This window comes from Mauremys mutica, chromosome 3 (genome assembly GCF_020497125.1).
Source record: "Mauremys mutica isolate MM-2020 ecotype Southern chromosome 3, ASM2049712v1, whole genome shotgun sequence".
NCBI lineage: Eukaryota > Metazoa > Chordata > Testudines > Geoemydidae > Mauremys > Mauremys mutica.
In genome coordinates this window covers 103,899,005-103,919,121 of record NC_059074.1, presented here as the reverse complement: position 1 = coordinate 103,919,121, position 20,117 = coordinate 103,899,005, and the positions used below count along the sequence as shown (strand labels likewise).

Here is a 20,117-nt window from a genome sequence, read left to right as displayed (position 1 = left end):
TAGCCCTTGTTGGGTTGATTTGTGCGTCACGCCCCCATCCGCTCTACCCAATCGGCTTGCGAGGCGCTAGTTTTGATTTGATTTTGCAGCGGCGTAGCGCCGAGGTGAGGGAGGGGCGGGGGCCCCGGGAAGGACCTCGTGAGGCCTGGAGGAGCGCGAGCCTGAGTAAGAGGGGGCCGCACACGTCGCGCCACGCGCCTAGCGTCAGTCCCCTTGGCGGGCGGGCGCTGTAACCGTTGAAGGGGACGTGGCGCTGGCGCTGGGTTGCGGGTTATTTAGGGTCTGCTCTTGGCGGGGTCCCCGGGCCAGAGCCGATGGGTGGGGCTGCGTGACGTGTCGGCCTTGGGCGCCCCGGCGGGCTCGCTGCTCCCGCTCCGGAGCGGGGCCGGGTTCGCCCGTGTAGGGGGCCGTGGCCCCGCCCTAGGCGTGTGGCCGCCCTGTCCCCTCAGGGCGCGGCTGGGCGGACCCGGCGATCCCACCGAGCTGGGCCGCAAGCGCCTGGCAGCCCGTTCCGACACCGGCCGGTTCACTCAGCCGGACCCCAGGGACCGGCCTGGCGGAGCCAGCGGGGCTCACAGCGCGACCTGACAACCCCGGGGCGGAGGCCCTCGCCTGGCGGAGCTGTCGCGTTGCGCCAGTGTCGGGGCACCTCGTTCACACAACGCCCCCGTACAGAATAAAGTCCAGTCCTCAGGCGGGCTCAGTGAGCGCTTCCTGTTCTTCGCTAGCAAACACACCGCGGCCGGCGGTGGGGGGGGGGGACGGGACAGTAACCACATCTCACAGTACTGCTGAGCAGCTTTTCCGTTACCAAAACTTCCCATTTCTTTACAAAGGAAACCGTTGATAAATCATTAGCGGAGAGAGGCCCTCCAATTGCATCTAAAACAATGGAACGTTCCTTGTTCAAATATTGCTGATTTTAAAACAAGATTCAGGACTAAGATCAGTGGGTCTCGAGTGATGACAGTCTATTTAGGGGTCTAGCATTTGATGTTCTGGCTTCTCAGCTGCCTTGGGGCTTGAATCTGTCCTCACTGTGGTCAGTGGCGATAGAAGTAAACCCTTGGTGTATGGAGAAGTCTGAGCAGGAGTTTGTCTTTTGTCTTGAAGTGATGCTGTCTTCTATTTGCAGCTGTAGAAAGGGTATCCTGAACTCTTCTGGGATATATATGAAACTAATGTTTATAACCAGCTTTTGAATTCTCAGACTGCTCTGTAAATGGCTCTGCTGCTGAGTCTCATAAGGCAACTTCTAGAATACTTTGGTGTACCAGCTGATCAGGTAAGCTGATATTACTAGTGCTGATCCATTGGTTTGCTGCTCAAGTTCATGGCTGTCTGGTAAGCATGAGTGAGGATAGGTGAATGCGTGTGTTGTGTTAGATTTCTGTCCGTGTGTGCTGATGGTGAATGAGGGATGTGTCCTGCAGTAAGGGGTAATATGTTCTTGGGATAATTGCATAATTTATACACATACCAGTAACTCTGTGTACACTTAACTATAGTGGTATAATTATTCTGGTAAACTTCCTTCTGTAGACAAGCCATAAGGCCCATCTGATGATTTTACTTGTCCGTTACATTTTGCCTTCATATATTAACTAGCGTGTAAAGACTTCCAAATAGCAATTAATTCCATATTTTATAGACCCTTATCATGGGAGGTGCTGTGCACATACAGCTCCTATGGATTTCAATAGAAATCACAGGGACTCACCAGCTTTGGATCAGGACCATAATGCTAAGAAAACCTAATGTGTCAGACTGTTGTGCAACTCTTTTTGGTGTGTATTACACTGAAAATGTCCAGTACTAATTGTAGCGCCACAAGTTCTTCTTCGAGTGATTGCTCCTATGCATTCCAGTTAGGTGTGCGCGCCGCGCGTGCACGGCTCTTCGGAAGATTTTTACCCTAGCAACTCCGGCGGGCCGGCTGGGCGCCCCCTGGAGTGGCGCCGCTATAGCGCAGGATATATACCCCAGCCGGCCCGTCCGCTCCTCAGTTCCTTCTTTCCGCCCGTGACGGCCGTTGGAACAGTGGAGCACAGCTCAGCTGACCTCCACTTCCCTAGCTACTCGTAGTTTTCTCTCGTTCTGTTTATAGTTGTACTTAACTCTGTTTGTTTGTAGAATAGTATAGTGTATTTATTTTACAGGGGTTGGGGTTTATCCCCTTCCCCTCACCCGGGGCCGGGTCCGATGCCCGGCCCACAGGGTTTTCTAATGCTCGGCCGGCCACAAGCCGCTGCCGACAAGAGATCTTCTCCTAAGTGCCTCGAGGGATTTTACCTCACAGATAAGTGCCGCATTTGTGAGACCCTTAATCCGTGAACAAAGGGGAGCGGGGCTTTCGTTTTAAACAGCTCCTGAGGGAGGCAGCTCTTGCTCCTCCGCTCTCGGCGCCGAGCGCTAGTTAGTTTTCCCGGCGCGCTCCCTCGGCACCGGACCGCCGGTGCCGCCAAGGCCTCCTGGCACCACCGTCGCTGACTCCGACGTACCCTCGGCATAGACCTCTCTCCTGGAGGATGAAGAGTTACTCCGGCCAGGCAAGAGCCGTCGAGTCCGGTGCTGGAAAGTTCCCCGGTACGCACCGTGGTCGAGCTCGCCCGGAAGCTGCGTCCGAGCCGCCTGCTCCGCAGCCGAGCGCTATGCTCAGTCGGATCGCCCAGCACCGATGTCTGCCGCGGCACCGACAATATCCGCACCTTTCACTCCGGCCAGGCAAGAGCCGTCGAGTCAGGTGCCGGAAAGCTCCCCGGTACGCACCATGGTCGAGCTCGCCCGGAAGCTGCGTCCGAGCCGCCTGCTCCGCAGTCGAGCGCGATGTTCAGTCGGATCGCCCGGCACCGATGTCTGCCACGGCACCGACAGTATCCACACCGTTAGCTCCGGCCAGGCAAGAGCCGTCGAGTCCGGTGCCGGAAAGCTCCCCGGTACGGACCGTGGTCGAGCTCGCCCTGAAGCTGCGTCCGAGCCGCTTGCTCCGCAGCCGAGCGCTATGCTCCGTCGGACCGCCCGGCACTGATGTCTACCGCGGCACCGGCAATGCCCGCACCATTAACTCCGGCCAGGCAAAAGCCGTCGAGTCCGGCGCTGGAACACTCCCCGGTACGGACCGTGGTCGAGCTCACTATGAAGCTGCATCCGGGGTGCCAGCTATGGTCGAGCTCACTACTCCCTCCACGGCGGAGACAGTGTCCACGGCGAGGGGGCTGATTGCAACAACAGCATCTACGCTGCCTCAACCCCCGGCACCGCCGGTGGGGGTTACATAGTCGATGGGCAAGCCTGCCTTGATCAGACCACCCTACCTCGACACCGCACAGCGGCACCGTTCAGGGTCGCGGTCCCGCAGATGTTCTCGGTCCCGTCACCGATCTAGGTCTCGGCACCGTTCTCCATGTTGGTACCAGTAGTGCTCGCGGCACCGGTCAGCATCCCGTTCGCCGGTCCGGGACACTCAGCTCCGATCAAGCCTCAGGCACCGGGACGCTCATAGCCACTCCTGATCATCGAGCCTCGGTCGACTGCCCGGCACAGCTGGCGGATCGTCTCAGCAGATCCTTCCTGTCTCACAAATGGTGGTTTCCTCCCGTCTTTATCTATTCCGTTTTCCAGAAGTGGGTCTTTCCCCGCATAACCCTCCTCGCTTTCGCGAGAACGGAAAGAGGGAGAGAAATTCTCCTCGTTCCAAGGCCTCTCCCCAGGCTCGGCCTTGGAGGATTTTCCTGAGGCCATGGATCAGCCATCTGCCGTACGCTGTCCACTGTCCCTGCTGGTTCACAAGGTCCTGCTCAAACTCCGCAGGGACAGAGTGCCCCTGATTGGGTTCGCTCCAGTGTCACCTGGGCAGCACTGGCATACCATGTTGCTACACCTGTCAGTAGCAACCCTCTTGGCACAGACCCCATGACGCGGAATCACGACAACCTTCACCACCCGGTCTTGTAATCCCTGCACCTCACAGCAGGACTCCTGCGTGGCTAAACCGATCCGAGTTACATTGTTCGGCCTCGGTTCTACGGGATTCTCCGGGGTGGTAGAAAATTCGTCCATTCGGTTAAAGTATCTGGCCGAGTGGAAGCGTTTCTCATGCTGCTCCGAAACGCGCAATGTTTCTCCCGCCGAGATCCCGCTCCATTCCATCTGGTTCCTCAGGGCTTGGAGCGTTTATACACGCCCCCCCCAAGTGGGGCCCCGCCATAAACCTGGCTCTTCAATCTGGTTCTACCCAGTTTTATGACTGCCCTATTCGAGCCAATGTCAACATGCTCATTAATATACCTGTCCTGCAAGATAGTTTCCTGTAGTCTTTCCTGCGGCCACACGAGTCTCCGAGCTTCAGACTCTCACAATAGGCCCAAGGTATACTGTGTTCCTCAAGGACAAGGGCAGTTATTACCACGTCCGACCTGCCTCCCCAAGGAGGTGTCGGCCTTTTATATCCACCAGGATATCTTCCTTCCGGTCTTCTTTCCGAAGCCACTCTCTGTGCAAGGAGAGCAACGGTTGCCCTCCTTCGACATCTGCAGGGCGTCCGCAATCTATATCTGCCGGACTGAGCCCTCTCGTAACGCCCCCCAAAACCTTCATCGTACCGGCATACCGGACGAAGGGCATACCTGTCTCCTCCTAGAGGATTTCATCTTCAATGACGTTGTGCATCTGCACCTCTTCTGTTTCGGCCCATGTGCCATAGAGCCACCTTGCTGCACATTCCGCCAGGGCTCACGCTTCTCAGCTGCCTTCCTGGCTCGCATTCCCTTTCGGGGGATGTGTTGTACACCTACCTGGTCCTCGGTCCACACCTTTGCCTCATTGGTCCGGGAGTCCAGAGCTGTTGCAGCCTCTGGCTTAGTGGTTGCGTTCTGCAACATCTAACTCCGACCCCACCGCCTACGTAAGGCTTGGGAATCACCTAACTGGAATGCATAGGAGCAATCACTCGAAGAAGAAAAGACGGTTACTCACCGTAGTAACTGTTGTTCTTCGAGATGTGTTGCTCCTATCCATTCCAGACCCGCCCTCCTTCCCCACTGTCGGAGTAGCCGGCAAGAAGGAACTGAGGAGCGGATGGGCCGGCTGGGGTATATATCCTGAGCTATAGCGGCGCCACTCCAGGGGGCGCCCAGCTGGCCTGCCGGAGTTGCTAGGGTAAAAATCTTCCGAAGAGCCGTGCACGCGCGGCGCGCACACCTAACTGGAATGGATAGGAGCAACACATCTCGAAGAACAACAGTTACTACGGTGAGTAACCGTCTTTTTTAACCTCAAAGAACTTATGTTTGCTCAGCTTTTCTCAGATCTATGTGCAAACTTAAATAATGTGGTAGTAAAAATGTCACTACCTGTTCTACAGCACTGTTGCTACTGGTGGAACTGCACTAGTGCTAGACCAACTGTAGGAAAAGTGCTAGTGTAGACAGGGTTACACTGATTAACTTTTGTTTTGTTTTTTTGTTTAAAGTTCTCTGGTTTGACAGTAGCCTTTTCTTTTGGCAGTTCATACCAAGGTGGGAAGCTTATATAGACAATAGCAGCATTGGCCGTATGATTGAAACACGTCTTCCTTCAACCCCCTTCTCAAGAAGGCACTTTCAGCAGGTATATGCTATCATTAGGAAATGTCAGGTGAAGGTATCTTAAACTTCCTTTTATGCTTTCCCCACCTATTTTTGCTAGCAGTGGTTTGTGTATCCAGATACAGGCTATATTGACTCATTTGTTCTGAGTCGAGCCTTTGTTCTCCAACAGACCTTCTAGATACCCTCCTGTCTAGGAGGTGTAGTTAGTTTCATCCCCTATTGGTTTTCATGTAGAGTGTCCTGGCACATCACCACGTACATCCCAGAAACTTAAAAACTGGTCTAGGAAGAGAGATCCTCCTGAGGCCATTTCTGAACCCTTGATCCATTAAGATAGCAAACATTTTTGTAGACCAATATAAGTATGTAACGGTCAGATCATGTATGGTACGATCTCTTAATGATTTTGAAAAATATAAATTTTTGTTCCATTGAGCTAAAAACCCAGATTTCTTTTGTTTAACTTTTAGATTATATCAGCTTGGCAAAGTAAGGAATATGGATCTACGCGAAGCATTGTTCGTAGACTTGGGACAGTTCTTTCTTTAGAACCTTGTCCAAGACCTCACTTTCAGGTGAGTGGGTTATTGCTACTCTTAACATTTAATTATTTAAGCAAGAAGTCTCACGTTAAATTTAACAGTGGCTTTCCTAATCTTTTTATCTTTCATGATTATGGTATACTGCATCTTTTCTGTTCAATGTCTTTCACTTATCTAATACTGAGTCCCTCTTATTTGAGGAAGTTTTATTGTTAAACTCAAATTCTTTACTTTGCAGAGGGCTGACTTCTTTCTTTTCTTTTAGGTGGTCCAAGACCGGAATTCTTTGGATTATGACGAACGAAGTACAACTCCAAACCCTGTAGTTCCATCTCTTGGTGATATTCTGAGGGTGGTAAATGATGAGGGAGAATCTTTTGCTAGATTTAGGCAAGTAAAGGCTCTGTGCTTATTTTGGTAGGAATGATTCAGGTTCTATAGCCTGTTTGTCTAAACCTTTCTGGGCCCTAGCAAAACTGACACTTTAGAAGATAGCTCTTTCTCTTGATTTCCTCCCCCCCACACCCCCCCAGCAATTCGTGCCTACCCTCTAGCTAGCATTACATAGCATACACGTAGATTGAAGGAGTCCCAGACTTGGAGTTCTTTCCTCCCTTTATTATACAGTGCCAGGAATGTTCCTGGCACTTGCACGTTGTGTTTTCATTCACAAAGCCTTTGGGTGTGGGGTGAATGTTGATGGAATCTAATCCTAACGCTCCTTGAGATTATCACCTCTAACCTCTTATTTTTGGGTAATGAACACTATCCCCTTTTTGTAGATGAGAACACTGGGACAGAAATATTAAAAGGTTCCTGTTAACTCAAAATCAGTTTTGTTAAATTTTTACCCATTGCTGTTACGATAACTGAAAGAAAAGTTTTAAGTCTTTTAAGTTTGTTTGCCTTGTGTATAGGCTGTTTCACCATTTCTTCTTTCATTTAATTTTTTTCTGCTTTCATGCAGTCCAAAAGGAAGATAATTACTAAAATAGGAAAATGTAATTTGTAAAGCAACAAATATTGTTGCAGAACTTGGACAGGCATAGCACATGAAGTTATTTTTAACTTTAAAATAATTAATAGACACAAAATTGACCGTGTCCCTTTTAAATGACTTTTATCCAAGGTCACAGAGGAAGTGGATATTTCAGAGCTAGAATATAGTTGTTTATGCTGCTTAGTGTGCTCAAACGACTAACCCACAGCTCAATTAACATTTGGTATTTTTATTGGATATTGCAAATCTAGTTTTTATATTACATGGGTTTGTCTTCTGATCTTGTTTGTTGGTGTGAAACTACAAGATGAAGTAGGGAGATCAGAATTGGCTGGTATGTTTTGCTTTTTTGAGGTTAGAAGGAATATTGCAGTTCTAATGCCTCTTCTTACCACAATATTTAAGCTGTTAGTGATGTCACGTTGCCTCTGTACTACAAAAACTGAGAGAATTGCACAAATCATAGAAAAAGAGAATAATTTTTATGATCTGGCAATTTAGTTATTAGAAATGGCTCTGTAGGTGATCATATGACTTTCTCAGACAGCTACACACAGAGCTATATATGCTATGCAGTAAATGGGACCTAATTGCCAAAGAAAAGAGGAGCTTGCAGCCAGCTTTCGTGGCTTATCTCCCCAGTTCTTCTTCGAGTGATTGCTCATATCCATTCCAGTTAGGTGTGTGCACGCCGCGTGCACGTTCGTCGGAAGACTTTTACCCTAGCAACCCCAGTGGGTCGGCTGAGCGCCCCCTGGAGTGGCGCCATAACGGCACCACATATATACCTCAGCCGACCCACCCAACCCTCAGTTCCTTCTTACCGCCCGTGTCGGTCGTTGGAACAGTGGAGTGCAGCTTATCTGACCTCCGCTTCCCTAGCTTCCTCATAGTTCTTCTCTGTAAAATTTGTACATAGTTGATATCTTAGCTTAGGTTTCCTTGTTTTTTGATAGTTTAATCAGTTTAGTGTTAGATAGCTAGCGGGTTCGGGGATTAGCCCCACCCGGGACCGGAGTGTATGCCCGGCTCCCCGGGTTTCAAGCCGTGCTCGGCCTGCCGCAGGCCTATGCCTACAGGAGATCCTCATAGCTCCTGTTTGAAGTGCTTAGGAGAGTCGCACTTGTCTACTAAGTGCCCAATTTGAAAGGCTTTCAAGCCCCTCGCACAAAGAGGGAAAGAGACATTAGGCTGAAACAACTCCTAATGGAGGCAGCCTTAACCCCTCCAGCCGCGTCACCGCCCGCTGTCCCTCTGGACTCTCGCAGCGCAGCCACGGCGCCGGGCCACTCTGCCGTGCAACCGAAAGTGCCATCGGCACCGAAACCTGCCCAGAGACGCGCTCTCTCGCCAAAGGCGAAGAAGGGGAAGGCCGCTGCCTCTTCGGCACCGCCTGCTCCGAAGCACCAGAGTCCGGACCGCCCGGCACCGAAACCTGCCGCGGCACCGGTTCCTCCGCCGCAGAGGCTTCTGCTGGCACCGGCGACTCCGGCCCCTCAGAGGCCGTCGAGCCCGGCACCTGTGACCTCCCCGGCTCCGGCCGCGGTAGAGATGCCACTGCCGTTGACTCCGGAGACCTTCGAGGCGGCGCGGGACCTCATCGCATTGACAGACCCGGCTGTGCCACTGCCCCCAGCGCCGCCGGTGCGGGTGCCCCGTTCTATGGGCAAGCCGTCAATGTTTAAGCCGCCTGCCGGCACCGACTCCGACCGGCACCGATCCCGTTCCCGCTCTCGCCACCGCTCACGCTCTTGACGCTAATCTCGATCTGGGCGCCGCTCGCAACGCCGCTCGCAGTCCCGGCACCGCTCGACTACGCGGCACCGGTCAGACTCGCGGCACCGGTCATTCTCCCGCTCTCCGACTCGTCATTCCCGGCACCGTTCCGGATCTCGGTACCGCTATGGCCGCCGCTACTCGCGAAGCCACTCCCGGCACCGAACATGGAGATCCTGGTCGACCTCCCGGCACCGCGCCGGTCGGATGTCCCATTCTCGCTCCCGCTCTCGCTATCGGGATGCCTCCCGGCACCGGTCCCCACAGAGGCGAGAAATGCGTTCCGTCGGCACTTCGGCACAAGAGTTATCTGCTCCACCCTGGCCCTCTCGGCACGCCTCAGCCTCTTCGCACGCCGACAGCTACTACGTCGACGACCATGACCCTCAGGTCCCTTCGGGAGTTTTTCAGCAGTCCCATTACGCGGACCAGGACCCTCATCACTGGGGTTATTGGACCCCTTGGGCCTACCACCCACCCTCCTTCCCCACTGTCGGAGTAGCCGGCAAGAAGGAACTGAGGGTCGGGTGGGTTGGCTGAGGTATATATGCGGTGCCGTTATGGCGCCACTCCAGGGGGGTGCTCAGCCGACCCACTGGGGTTGCTAGGGTAAAAGTCTTCCGACGAACGTGCACGCGGCGCGCGCACACACCTAACTGGAATGGATATGAGCAACACATCTCGAAGAACAACAGTTACAAAGGTAAGTAACCGTTTTTTCTTGGGTCTTGACTGTGTTATTCTCTAGGCTTCCTCATTCATCAGCCTACTCATATAGTTTCCCCATTCTAACTGCAAGATGAACTCCAGCTCTGGGTCCATGGAATACTTGAAGGGAGCATGCATTGTAATCCAAATTAACTTCTCCTTGTTGAGTAATCTGGAGAACAAGAGAAAACTGCGGGTAGATCCTGGTGGGGCAGGGAGACGGAAGACAAAATGTTACATGCCTGCCTAAAGCAAAATGATGAATTTCATGGCATCTTGGGAAAAATGCCAGATTCCTTGGCTGGAAAACCCACTGGGCCCTGATTGAGATGAATGAAGCAGGTCACACCATTTTAGGTTTTATTTCAGGCTATCTACTCAAGCAGGTGACACATTATCAGTTTATATACGTTTAATGTTTTCTAGTTATGTGCCATAAGGGCTACAATGTGTGTCTAGTATTCCGCGCAGTGCAGCTGTCTTGTCCCTGAACCCATATGCTTCTGGGGCTACTAACACTCTTGGGAATCCTAGCTGGGTGTGTCTCATCACTTTCTACACCCATTTCACTTCCTTGTTCATGCATCTAAATTTATAGCTGCCCCCTTCCTGATTGTATCTAGGTAGAAAGTGCTCTTTGTTCCCTCTTTTTACAACCCAATTATTCAGCATAACCATTGTGTAATGGTCAATCTCTGCTCCTGAGTAAATTGCCCAAGTATTCTAAATAGCGCATTTTCAAGGGGTTTTTCTTCTTCTTGGTGATAAACTTGATAACCTTTTAAAAAAAATGTAATACTTAAAATTCAAAATTTAGTGCTTGTAAAACAATGTAATGCAAAATGGCTTGTGAAAGAGGTGAAGCTCTTAAACATTAAAACTTAATGTCATTGTCAATGGTGTTTCATAACTTCAATTTATTGTGCCAGTAACTTAAAAAATGCATTTTTAACCTAATTCTTTTCCCTGTGAGGGGCATGAAATTGTTACTATTCTGTTGAAACTTTTAAAAGTTTCATTTTTATTTTTTAGGGCTGAATCAAGGGGAAAGGAAATAATTACAGTTGACCATGATGTATCTCCAGCTATAGTTTCCTTGCCAACTGTTCTAAAAAGTAGAGCAGAGAGAGAAAATCTTGTGAATGAAGAAGCAATTAAAAAAATTTCTGCACTTGAAAATGAGTTAATCCTTCTTCGTGCCCAGATTGCTGCAATTGTTGCAGTGCAAGGATCAAGAAATAGTAATCAATCAGGTACGCTTGTTTTTGTTTATACTACAGTCTTTAAACTTTGAGCTTTCCTTTGTTTTATGCCTGTAGTACTTATCCCATGATTTACTTTTTATCTAAATTTTTGTGAATTAAGTGAAAAGTATTTTGAATGCTGGATTGTTTTTGTCTGTCTCTTTCTTATATTCATAAATTAATTTTTTTTCACTCTCCTCACTTTGTGGACAGTTTATCACCTTCAATGGAGTTGATTTAAATCATCTTTTTTTTTCTGACGAAGCCCACAAGAGTATGTGTATCATTCTGCGGTGTCACCTGGGAGAGTGCCTGGGCCACCAATTCGATAGCTCCACCCTTTGTATTATAAGGGTGAGCAAGGAGCAACGCTATATTTAGCCTGCCTAGCACTCTGCATTATAAAAGATTCTTCTGGCTTTTTTTGTTTGCTTTTAACATCTAAATGGTTTGTAGCAAGTCTTTATAATGCGGCAGTGGAAAGGCCCTTGGGCTAGAGGGTTTTTCTTGGTCTTATGGAATTCTGTATAGGTTTAGCTGAGTTATAAACTGTTAATTACCATTTCCCTTGTACTTAGTACGATTTTAGGTATGCTGCCAAAATAACTGAACAAAACATTCTAAAGAGCTGGACCCATGTCTCAACAGCAACACGCTCTGCACTGGGCATGCCTGGAAGCTACTGTATCAATGAGAATTGTGCAGGTGGAGGGAGAGACCAGTTGGGGCTTGTTTGTATGCATTATGAGATTCTTTTTAATTACGTGGCCACATATGGCTTTTTCCCAACAGGATCCCTGCCCTGTTCAGTGCACAGGCTGGATGTACAAATGGACAGAATTAAGGTTGCACAGACATCTTAAATCTGGCATTTCCTAAATTTTGAGTGCTTGATTTTGAAATCTAAACTTTCGCTTAACAGTTTTTCTTTCTTTTTTTTATGTAATTATTTCTGGTAGCACCATGTTGTGCTAGGTGTTTGACGTTTTAAGAAAAAACAGTCCTTCCCAGATTAGGATCTTGCAATATAGCTCAGACACCTTGGACTTGGCTTGATCGTCTCAAACTTTCAAATATTAGTAACGCGTTTTCTTAATTAAAAAAATAATACTTATTTTCTTTGATAGGTTCAGATGTCTTGAATTCATTTGGCATTCCAAGTGGTTCTTTCCCAGTGCCAGCAATGACTTCTACGCCATTGTTCACCGCACCAGATCACTTTGTAATCCCTCCACCTCCCCCACTTCCGTCTATAGCACCATCTGGCTTTGATGCCAGTAATTCAGCAATTGAACTTATTAAACTACGTCGTGCTGCAAGTAAGACCAGCTCAACAACTGTTGACAAAACTGAACACCAGAAGACCCAGGGTGTTCTTAGTATGATGGATGTTTTGAAGGATATAAACAAAATCCGACTGCGAACTATTGAGAAGTAAGTTGATTTAAATGTAAACCAAAAATATGCCAACACCACAGTATCTAGGGAGCAGCAGATAACGCTAGGTGAAAACCTGTTTAATGGACAGGTCCTCCTGACAACTGCCTGAGATAATAGAATCATAGAATCGTAGGACTGAAAGGATCCTTGAGAGGTCTTTGAGTTCCCTGCACTCAAGGCAGGGCTAAGTATTATCTGACTATCCCTGACAGGTGTTTGTCTAACCTACTCTTAAAAATCTCCAATGACAGAGATTCCACAACCTCCCCAGGCAATTTATTCCAGTGCTTAACTACCCTGACAGGAAGTTTTTCCTAATGTACAACATAAACTGCCCTTGCTGCAATTTAAGACTATTGCTTCTTACCCTATCCTCAGAAGTTAAGAAGAACAATTTTTCTCCCTCCTCCTTGTAACAACTTTTTATGTACTTGAAAACTGTAATCCTATTCCGTTTGTCTTCTCTTCTCCAGACTAACCAATCCAGTTTTTTTCCAATCTTTCCTCATAAGTCATGTTTTCTAGACCTTTAATCATTTTTGTTGCTCTTCTCTGGTTTCTCCAATTTGTCCACATCTTTCCTGAAATGTGGTGCCCAGAACAGCAGACACTACTCCAGTTGAGGCCTAATAAGCACAGAGTAGAGCGGAAGAATTACTTTTTGTCTTGCTTACAGCATTCCTGCTAATATATCCCAGAATAATGTTTGCTTTTTTTGCAAAACAGTGTTGCATTGTTGACTCATTCAGTTTGTGATCCATTCTGACCCCCCAGATCCCTCTCCGCAATACTCCTCCTTAGGCAGTCACTTCCCGTTTTGTATATATGCAACAGATTGTTCCTTCCTAAGTGGAGTACTTTGCATTTGTCCTTATTGAATTTCATCCTGTTTACTTCAGACCATTTCTCTAGTTTGTCCAGATCATTTTGAATTTTAATCCCATTCTCCAAAGCACTTGCATCTGCTCCCAGCTTGGTATTGTCTGCAAACTTTATAAGTGTACTCTCTGTGCCATTATCTAAATAATTGATGAAGATATTGAACAGAACTGGACCCAGAACTGATCCCTGTGGGATATACCCTTCCAGCTTGACTGTGAACCAGTGATAACTACTCACTGGGAACAGTTTTCCAACCAATTATGCACTCACCTTGTAGTAGCTCCATCTAGGTTGTATTTCTCTAGTTTATGAGAAGGTCATGCAAGACAGTATCAAAAGCCTTATTAAAGTCAAAGTATACCACATCTACTGCTTCTCCCCTATCCACAAGACTTGTTAGGCGTGTAATTTGTCATTTAACATTTTCCTAAGGATACATCTACACAGCAAAACTCCCCTCCCCCACATGGGCAGTGAGTCTCACACCGGTGTCAACTGACTCAGGCTTGCACTATGGAGCTTTTAAAAATAGAAGTGTAGATGCTCCTGCTCAGGTTGGAGCTCAGGCTCTGAGACCCTCTTTCCTTGCTGTGTCTCAGGGCCTGGGCTCCAGCCTGAGTGGGAATCTCTAGTCTGCTTTTTATAGCCCTGTAGCATAAGGCCCACGAGCCTGCCCCAGTTGACATGGGCTCTGACACTAACTGCCACTGTTTTGGGGTTTTTTGTCGTGTAGATGTACCCTGAGAGATTTTGAACAGGCAATTTTTCCCTTAAGGAGTGCTACATCTTCACTGACTAGAGTATCAAGTGAAATTATACTACATACAAAAGCAAAGCATTGTCTAATTTAAAACTGTAGTCTCCTGCATAGGTCGGTCAATCTTTTGTCTCCTGTTTGGTTTTTTTTGTGATTGGGGCTATTTGGAGTTCACTTACAAAATCAGCTAAACGTGGAGGAAAACAGATCTGAACAAACAAACTTTTGAGTTCATTGTAAAAGGACAACTCCTTGGGGAAATATTGGAAAACTAACAGTACATCCAAAATACATTAATTCTAACTTTGAAGTCTTCAAACATTTATAATGCATGTGTATATTTTAACTGAAGATTTTACTGAACCTAGACCCAAGTCCTTTAGTTTGGTACAAATAATTGTTAATTTTTATATGGTTTTGGTCAAAATGCTAAACTTATGTGATTACAAAACATATGATTATTAAATATTTGTGTGACTGATATCCTGTGTTCAGAGCCAAACTGCTCTTTTAGATGTGATACACAGGAAACTAAATAAACACATTTACTGAACTGGAATAAAAATATACTCTAAGGAAGTAGGATAATGTCTGTTTAGAGATCACTATTGAGGAAAAAATTTAGTGTGTGTGTATGTGTATTTGTGTGTGTGTGTGTGTGTGTATATATATATATGTGTATATATAAGAACAGAGGGTGAAATCCTGGCCCAAGTCAATGAGTGTTGTCAATTGGGCCAGGATTTCACCGAGCATATTGTACCAAGTGTTTATTAAAAGGCCCTTTTTAAAAAATGTGGTTTTAAATTTCATATTTGGAAATAACTGGCACAAATAATTGGGCAGATTTTCTAGGATAGCAGATTTTAATAAGGCTTTACGTGTCTTCAGTATGTGATTTCACCACATAAGTACTAGGGGCCAGATTTACAGAAGTGCTTAGGCTCCTAAAGAGGCAGTTAGAAGCCTATGCCCAACATTTCACCACCACTAACATTCTCAAAACTACTGCTCAGTTGAAGCCTAAGCCTGTAGGCACCTAAATCCCTTAAGGACCTACGTTTCTGTTGGTAGGTGTGCTCAAACTGCCTAAGCCCTGACACTGCCCTGCATCAACTGAGCTTCTGGGAGCCCTCTTGCACACCTAACCCCAGCGAGATTCTCACATTAGGTGTGTTTTCCCCCTCCGCCCCCCCATCATCTATCTCACTTGGAGGGCCTGATCTGGTAGGTGTGCGCTGAGCACACCTAACCTACACAAAAGGCAGCCAGGGGCAAGCAGATCAGGAATTTTTCTGTCTGGCTGACAGATTCAGAATGCCCAGTGGTTTGGGCACTCACCTGGGATGTGAAAAACCTGGGTTCAAGTCCCTGGTCCAAATCAGGCAGAGTGGGGATTTGAACTTGAGTTTCCAGTATACAAGGTGAGTTCCCTAACCACTGGCCTTTTGGCTGTGGTTGTGGGGAATCTCTGATATTTCACAGGAGAGGGTTGACCTCATTCAAGAGCCTAACTCCAAGAAAGGGTTCACTACAGAGAATCCCAAGCAGAGATTGGTGCCTTCCTTTGGCCAGTCATTCTGGCACGTGAGGCCCAGATAATGAGGGTTAGACTCCTAATTCCCTTTGTGCATCTGGGCCCAAAGCCCCATTACTTTCCTTGGTATTTCACTTCTGGCTAGCTTAGGCATCTCCCTGCTCAGCTTGCCGGCTTCTGAGAATCCGTTTCTTACTATATAACTCTCCTATACAATGTGTGGGGAGCCTAACTTTGCTGTAAATTCCACTGGGTGGCAGGATGCCTAGAAGTTAGTCATTGCAATGTCTAAAGTCCCTTTCTAGTTCCAAATGCTATAAATTAAACTTTCAATTCCATTTGCAAACCTACAATCTTTGAGCATGAACTTGTAGGCAGAGCTGCAATCTTTGAGCACGAACTTGTGGGCAGAGCTGAGGTACTCTGAAAAATCAGGGCTGATTTACTCAGTGCTTTGGATTAATAAATAATACATGACTGGGCTTTCAAATAGATATTTTAATAGTGTTTCTAACTTCACATTTGGAAGTTCATATGCACACTTGAGAACAAAACCAACCACTGATGCATCTGTGCCAATTTAGCATCCAGTTGCTGGTTGTGGATATTTTGTTGAAGTGTCCTTGTTTGCAAATGGGCCCTTGTGTGGTTAACTGGATGAACATGTATATATTTGCAAGTTGAATTTTTAACTGACGTCTTGCATCAGACCATATTACTTTTATTATTGTAAAGTCTTTTGAGAAACTTTACAGCTTTTTTTTGAACTGAAAACAAATAGGGACAGTGAAGTACTTTGTGAGCATTAAATTAACTTTTTTCCCCTGATTCATAGATTCTGAGGCCAGAAGGGATCATTGTGACAGATCATAATTGATATGGCAGTATCTGGTAGTACAATGGAGACTACTTTTTAAAATTGTATTTTTATAGGTCTGTCACAATATTCTAATACCTGAATAAGGAAATAATATTAGAGGTATTATGAACAACGTAAGTATTTGCTGTGACTGTAGGCAGGGATTTTTTCTCACTATTGTTGCATTTACTTTTATTCATATTTGGTCATGGTAAGCCATTTTAGAATACAGCAAGCTAAATTACTTGCTAAGTTATGTTTCTATAACCTGAATGGTATGTGAAGCTGCTCTAGGGTCTAGATCACACTAGGATAATGTAATTACTCTCCAGGACCAGCATTAAGTTTTCATGTGCAGAACACAGTTTGTCTTTGCTCTTTGTAGGTCACCTGGTGGTACACCTCTTCCTAAGACAAGAAAAAGGCGGAGTTCACAGTGGGATCCAGCAGCTCTAATAGCTCAGGCTCTAAAGCAGAAATTTGCACATCAAAATGGCAATGATTCATTGGACAAAGAAAACCGATCTTGTGACAACTCCCCCTTTTCCAGTCCAGAAGCCCCTCTGGTAAGCTCTTATTTACTCTCTCACTCCCCAAAAAACCCAAACAAAAATCCCTCATCATGCTTTCCATCACGTACACACAAGTATTAGGCTATCAGGGAATGTTGGTCGTCTCGAGATGCTGGAATCATGGAAAACGAGTGAGTGAGTGGCATGGCTTGTCAGTGGAATTAACTATCATGGAACTCTGAAGAGAAGAGAGTGGAACTGTGAACTGATAGCGGCTTAGTTTGTTAAAATCTTAAAATTTGTGGAAAATGGGCAAAACATCTGATAATGTGACTAGAGGAAAGCTTGATTAGCTCTTAGTGAAATCAACCCTGAGGACTGAAAAAAAATAAGTGCCTGTTTTTTATTCTTAGTATAAAAGTGAAAGCTGAAATCAATACTGTGAAAGCTAGTTGGTTACCAAACATGTAAATTTGTGACTCAACATACCTATCATCAAAGGAAGTGATAGAAATCAAGTGACTAACTTGACTGAAGTAATGAAAACAGAATTCCTTCTAAAGTTAAATATACTCATTGTCAAGTGGCAAGATAGAGAAGACTCATGTTCTGATAAAAATGGAGATAATCTTTTTCTGCAAGGTCTTTGGAAGGTTTTATTCAGTGGCAAAGTTGCTTTTGAAGTGGAAGAGTAGATTACAGCAGTGTGAGTGAGACGTTAACAATGAACATAATTGAACATAGTAGCAATGATAATTTGATTACTTTACCAGCATCTGCTTCATTCAAGAGCAATTTCTGTTAATCTTTAACACCCCCAAAAAGGCAAAGATCAGCTAGTGATTTCCTTTAAGTTGTTTATGGCAAAGTCTAGAACTTGATAAGAAAGTTGCAGCTGCCTTATACTATCAGCATTATCTTCTATCTAGCACAAATGGAACTGATATAACCAGTTGAAGTTCTTTGCCTTGAATGTACTCTTCTGGACTGATTTAAGTTTCTATGTATGCTACTAGATGCTCCAAGTGAGAGAGAGAGAATAAAAGAGCTAAAAGAATCAACACTTCTATTTAAACAAGATAATTGATCAAACATGAGAAATGACCTGATAATGACTACAAGCATGCATGTATTGAAAGTGTTCCTCATTAGCATTACTGATTTTTCATCTTTAAAAACCAAGAATGCAGAGAGACGTCTGACAAACCTATGTCATTTGCTCAAAAATTAAAATACAGTGAAAGATTAGAGACTCCTGGGGGGACGGATACACAGACCTCCCCGCCCCCCTCCAGGCTGGGTAAAGGGGCTACAGTGGTGTAAAAAATCATCATTTCCCCTGCAGCAGGAACTGTGGAAGATGGCCATAAGCCTTACCGTAGGACCATTGGTAAGTACTGGCAATAGAATCTGTGCTGTAGGTAGGAGGGCTGTGTTTGGGGGAGTGCTGCACAGATTCTGAGCAATATTTCTGCCCATAAAGCAGCCTGCAGAGGCTAATATAACTTAGCCAAGCCCGCAGGGGGCTTTGTGTTATGTCAGGACCTGTCTAGCCACTGGTAGCTCATGATTAGGAGGGCACAAAAGTGTTTTAAACCCAGTATAGTTCCTCCACCACCTTCTGCCCTCTTTTGGCCTGCAAATTCTGTGCAGTGCCTCTTAGAGGTGCATTACAGAATCTCACCTTTTAATGTATTGGTGTTCAGCAACCTTATTTTAAATCTCATTTTGAAAAATATCTAACACAGTTCCCAAGTATGTTGTGGAACATCAGAAATTCTGTTGCAGCCACCATCATATTCATGGTTGGCTGACTGAAGAAAGGGTTGATGTTCCACTTTTCCAGTGAAGCTAAGTCGTCTCAGGAAGACTGTCTATATTTATGTCTTTTCCCATAAAAGTGTGTGTTTTGAAATTTGTACTGAACATGAAGAAAATTTAATATCAAAATAGTCTGCATTTTACACAACTGTACAGCTAAGTGTTAAATTTATAAACAATTGAACAAGATTAGAGATACAATGGCTGCAGTCTCAATAAAAATTTAGGATGATTAAATAAAATAAAAACTGGAACTACAGAGACAAAATCTGCATTTTATTTCTGAGATACTACAGATCCCTTCCATTAAGTCAGTGGTTCTCAAACTTTAATATTGGTGACCCCTTTCACATAGTAAACCACTGAGTGTGACCCCCTTTATAAATTCAAAACACTTTTTTCTGTATTTAACACTATTATAAATGTTGGCAAAGCGGGGTTTGGGGTGGAGGCTGAGAGCTCACGACCCCCCATGTAATAACCTCACGACCCCCCTCAGGGGTCCAAACTCCCAGTTTGAGAACCCCTGCATTAAGTAATCAACATGATTGATCCCAAATACAAAAGTCACAGAACTGGTTGATCCCAGAAAAGGTTGTGTCAAATTGTTGGAAAACTGTGAAAGTAAGTTAATGGAAGACGATTGAACTCAATTTGTCAACTTTTAAGACCTGTTGTCCAACCAGCTTGTCAATCAACTGCTTGTGTGTGCACTACTCTGTTCAACTGCACATCTGCACTACTCTATTCAAAAATTTTTTGCTGCTAAAAAAGCAAATAAGTTGTTGAGTTTATCTATATCTAAGGTCAGACACACAAGCAACGGTAGGCCTTTTTATTTAGACTGGGAACTTCAACCTTTTTGTTTTTAACAATGTGAATGTTCTTGTATTTTGAGTAAATACACATATGAAAGTGATTGTTCATGTACATTGTTTCAACTTCACAAAACATTTATGGGTTTCATTTTTCCCCAGCTGGGGAAAACTCCAACAGCCCTTCCACCCTGCAGTATCTTTATGTTGAAAATTTTATTCTTTCCCTGTTGAGTATTCTTAGACATTTTATTGAATTAAAATTATTTTGATTTTTTTTCTTTTAGGTTGGACGTCACATTTTGAAGCCAAACTCAAAGAACAGCCTCATAAAAGCTGAGGAAGTAACACAGGTATCAACAGCAAAAGCAAGGGTACATATTTAACTGGTGGCGCTGTGTGGAAAAACCCAACAACTGGCATGCTTATGAGTGGCAGGACCATTTCAGGAACAATTTCATAAAATGTGTACACTGGGATATACTACTCCCATTCCCCAGGAGCTATGGTTTATAAAACTACCTCTTTTGATTTGAGTGTCCCAATAGCCAAGCTTGTTAGTGTGTTGTCTGCTTATAAAAAATACTTTATTGGCATTTATTACTTTATAGCTGCAGACCAGAATATTTGCAGATA

General features: G+C 45.6%; 1 protein-coding gene across 2 annotated transcripts; it reads left to right on the top strand.

Annotated features, from left to right (window-relative positions):
- Positions 1–23: 23 nt before the first annotated feature.
- On the top strand, positions 24–19,883 carry MTFR2 (mitochondrial fission regulator 2). 2 transcript variants are annotated; one of them, XM_045008392.1, is made up of 9 exons: positions 24–165; positions 1,136–1,285; positions 5,506–5,607; positions 6,059–6,163; positions 6,396–6,520; positions 10,647–10,867; positions 11,986–12,292; positions 16,719–16,899; positions 19,769–19,883. In XM_045008392.1, exons 2-9 carry the CDS (start codon positions 1,223–1,225, stop codon positions 19,865–19,867), a joined length of 1,203 nt encoding a protein of 400 aa, XP_044864327.1. In that variant the 5' UTR covers positions 24–165; positions 1,136–1,222; the 3' UTR covers positions 19,868–19,883. The 2 variants fall into 2 exon arrangements, with proteins under 2 accessions (XP_044864327.1, XP_044864328.1); XM_045008393.1 differs by having other exon boundaries at positions 90–165; positions 1,211–1,285.
- The last annotated feature ends 234 nt before the right edge of the window (positions 19,884–20,117 follow it).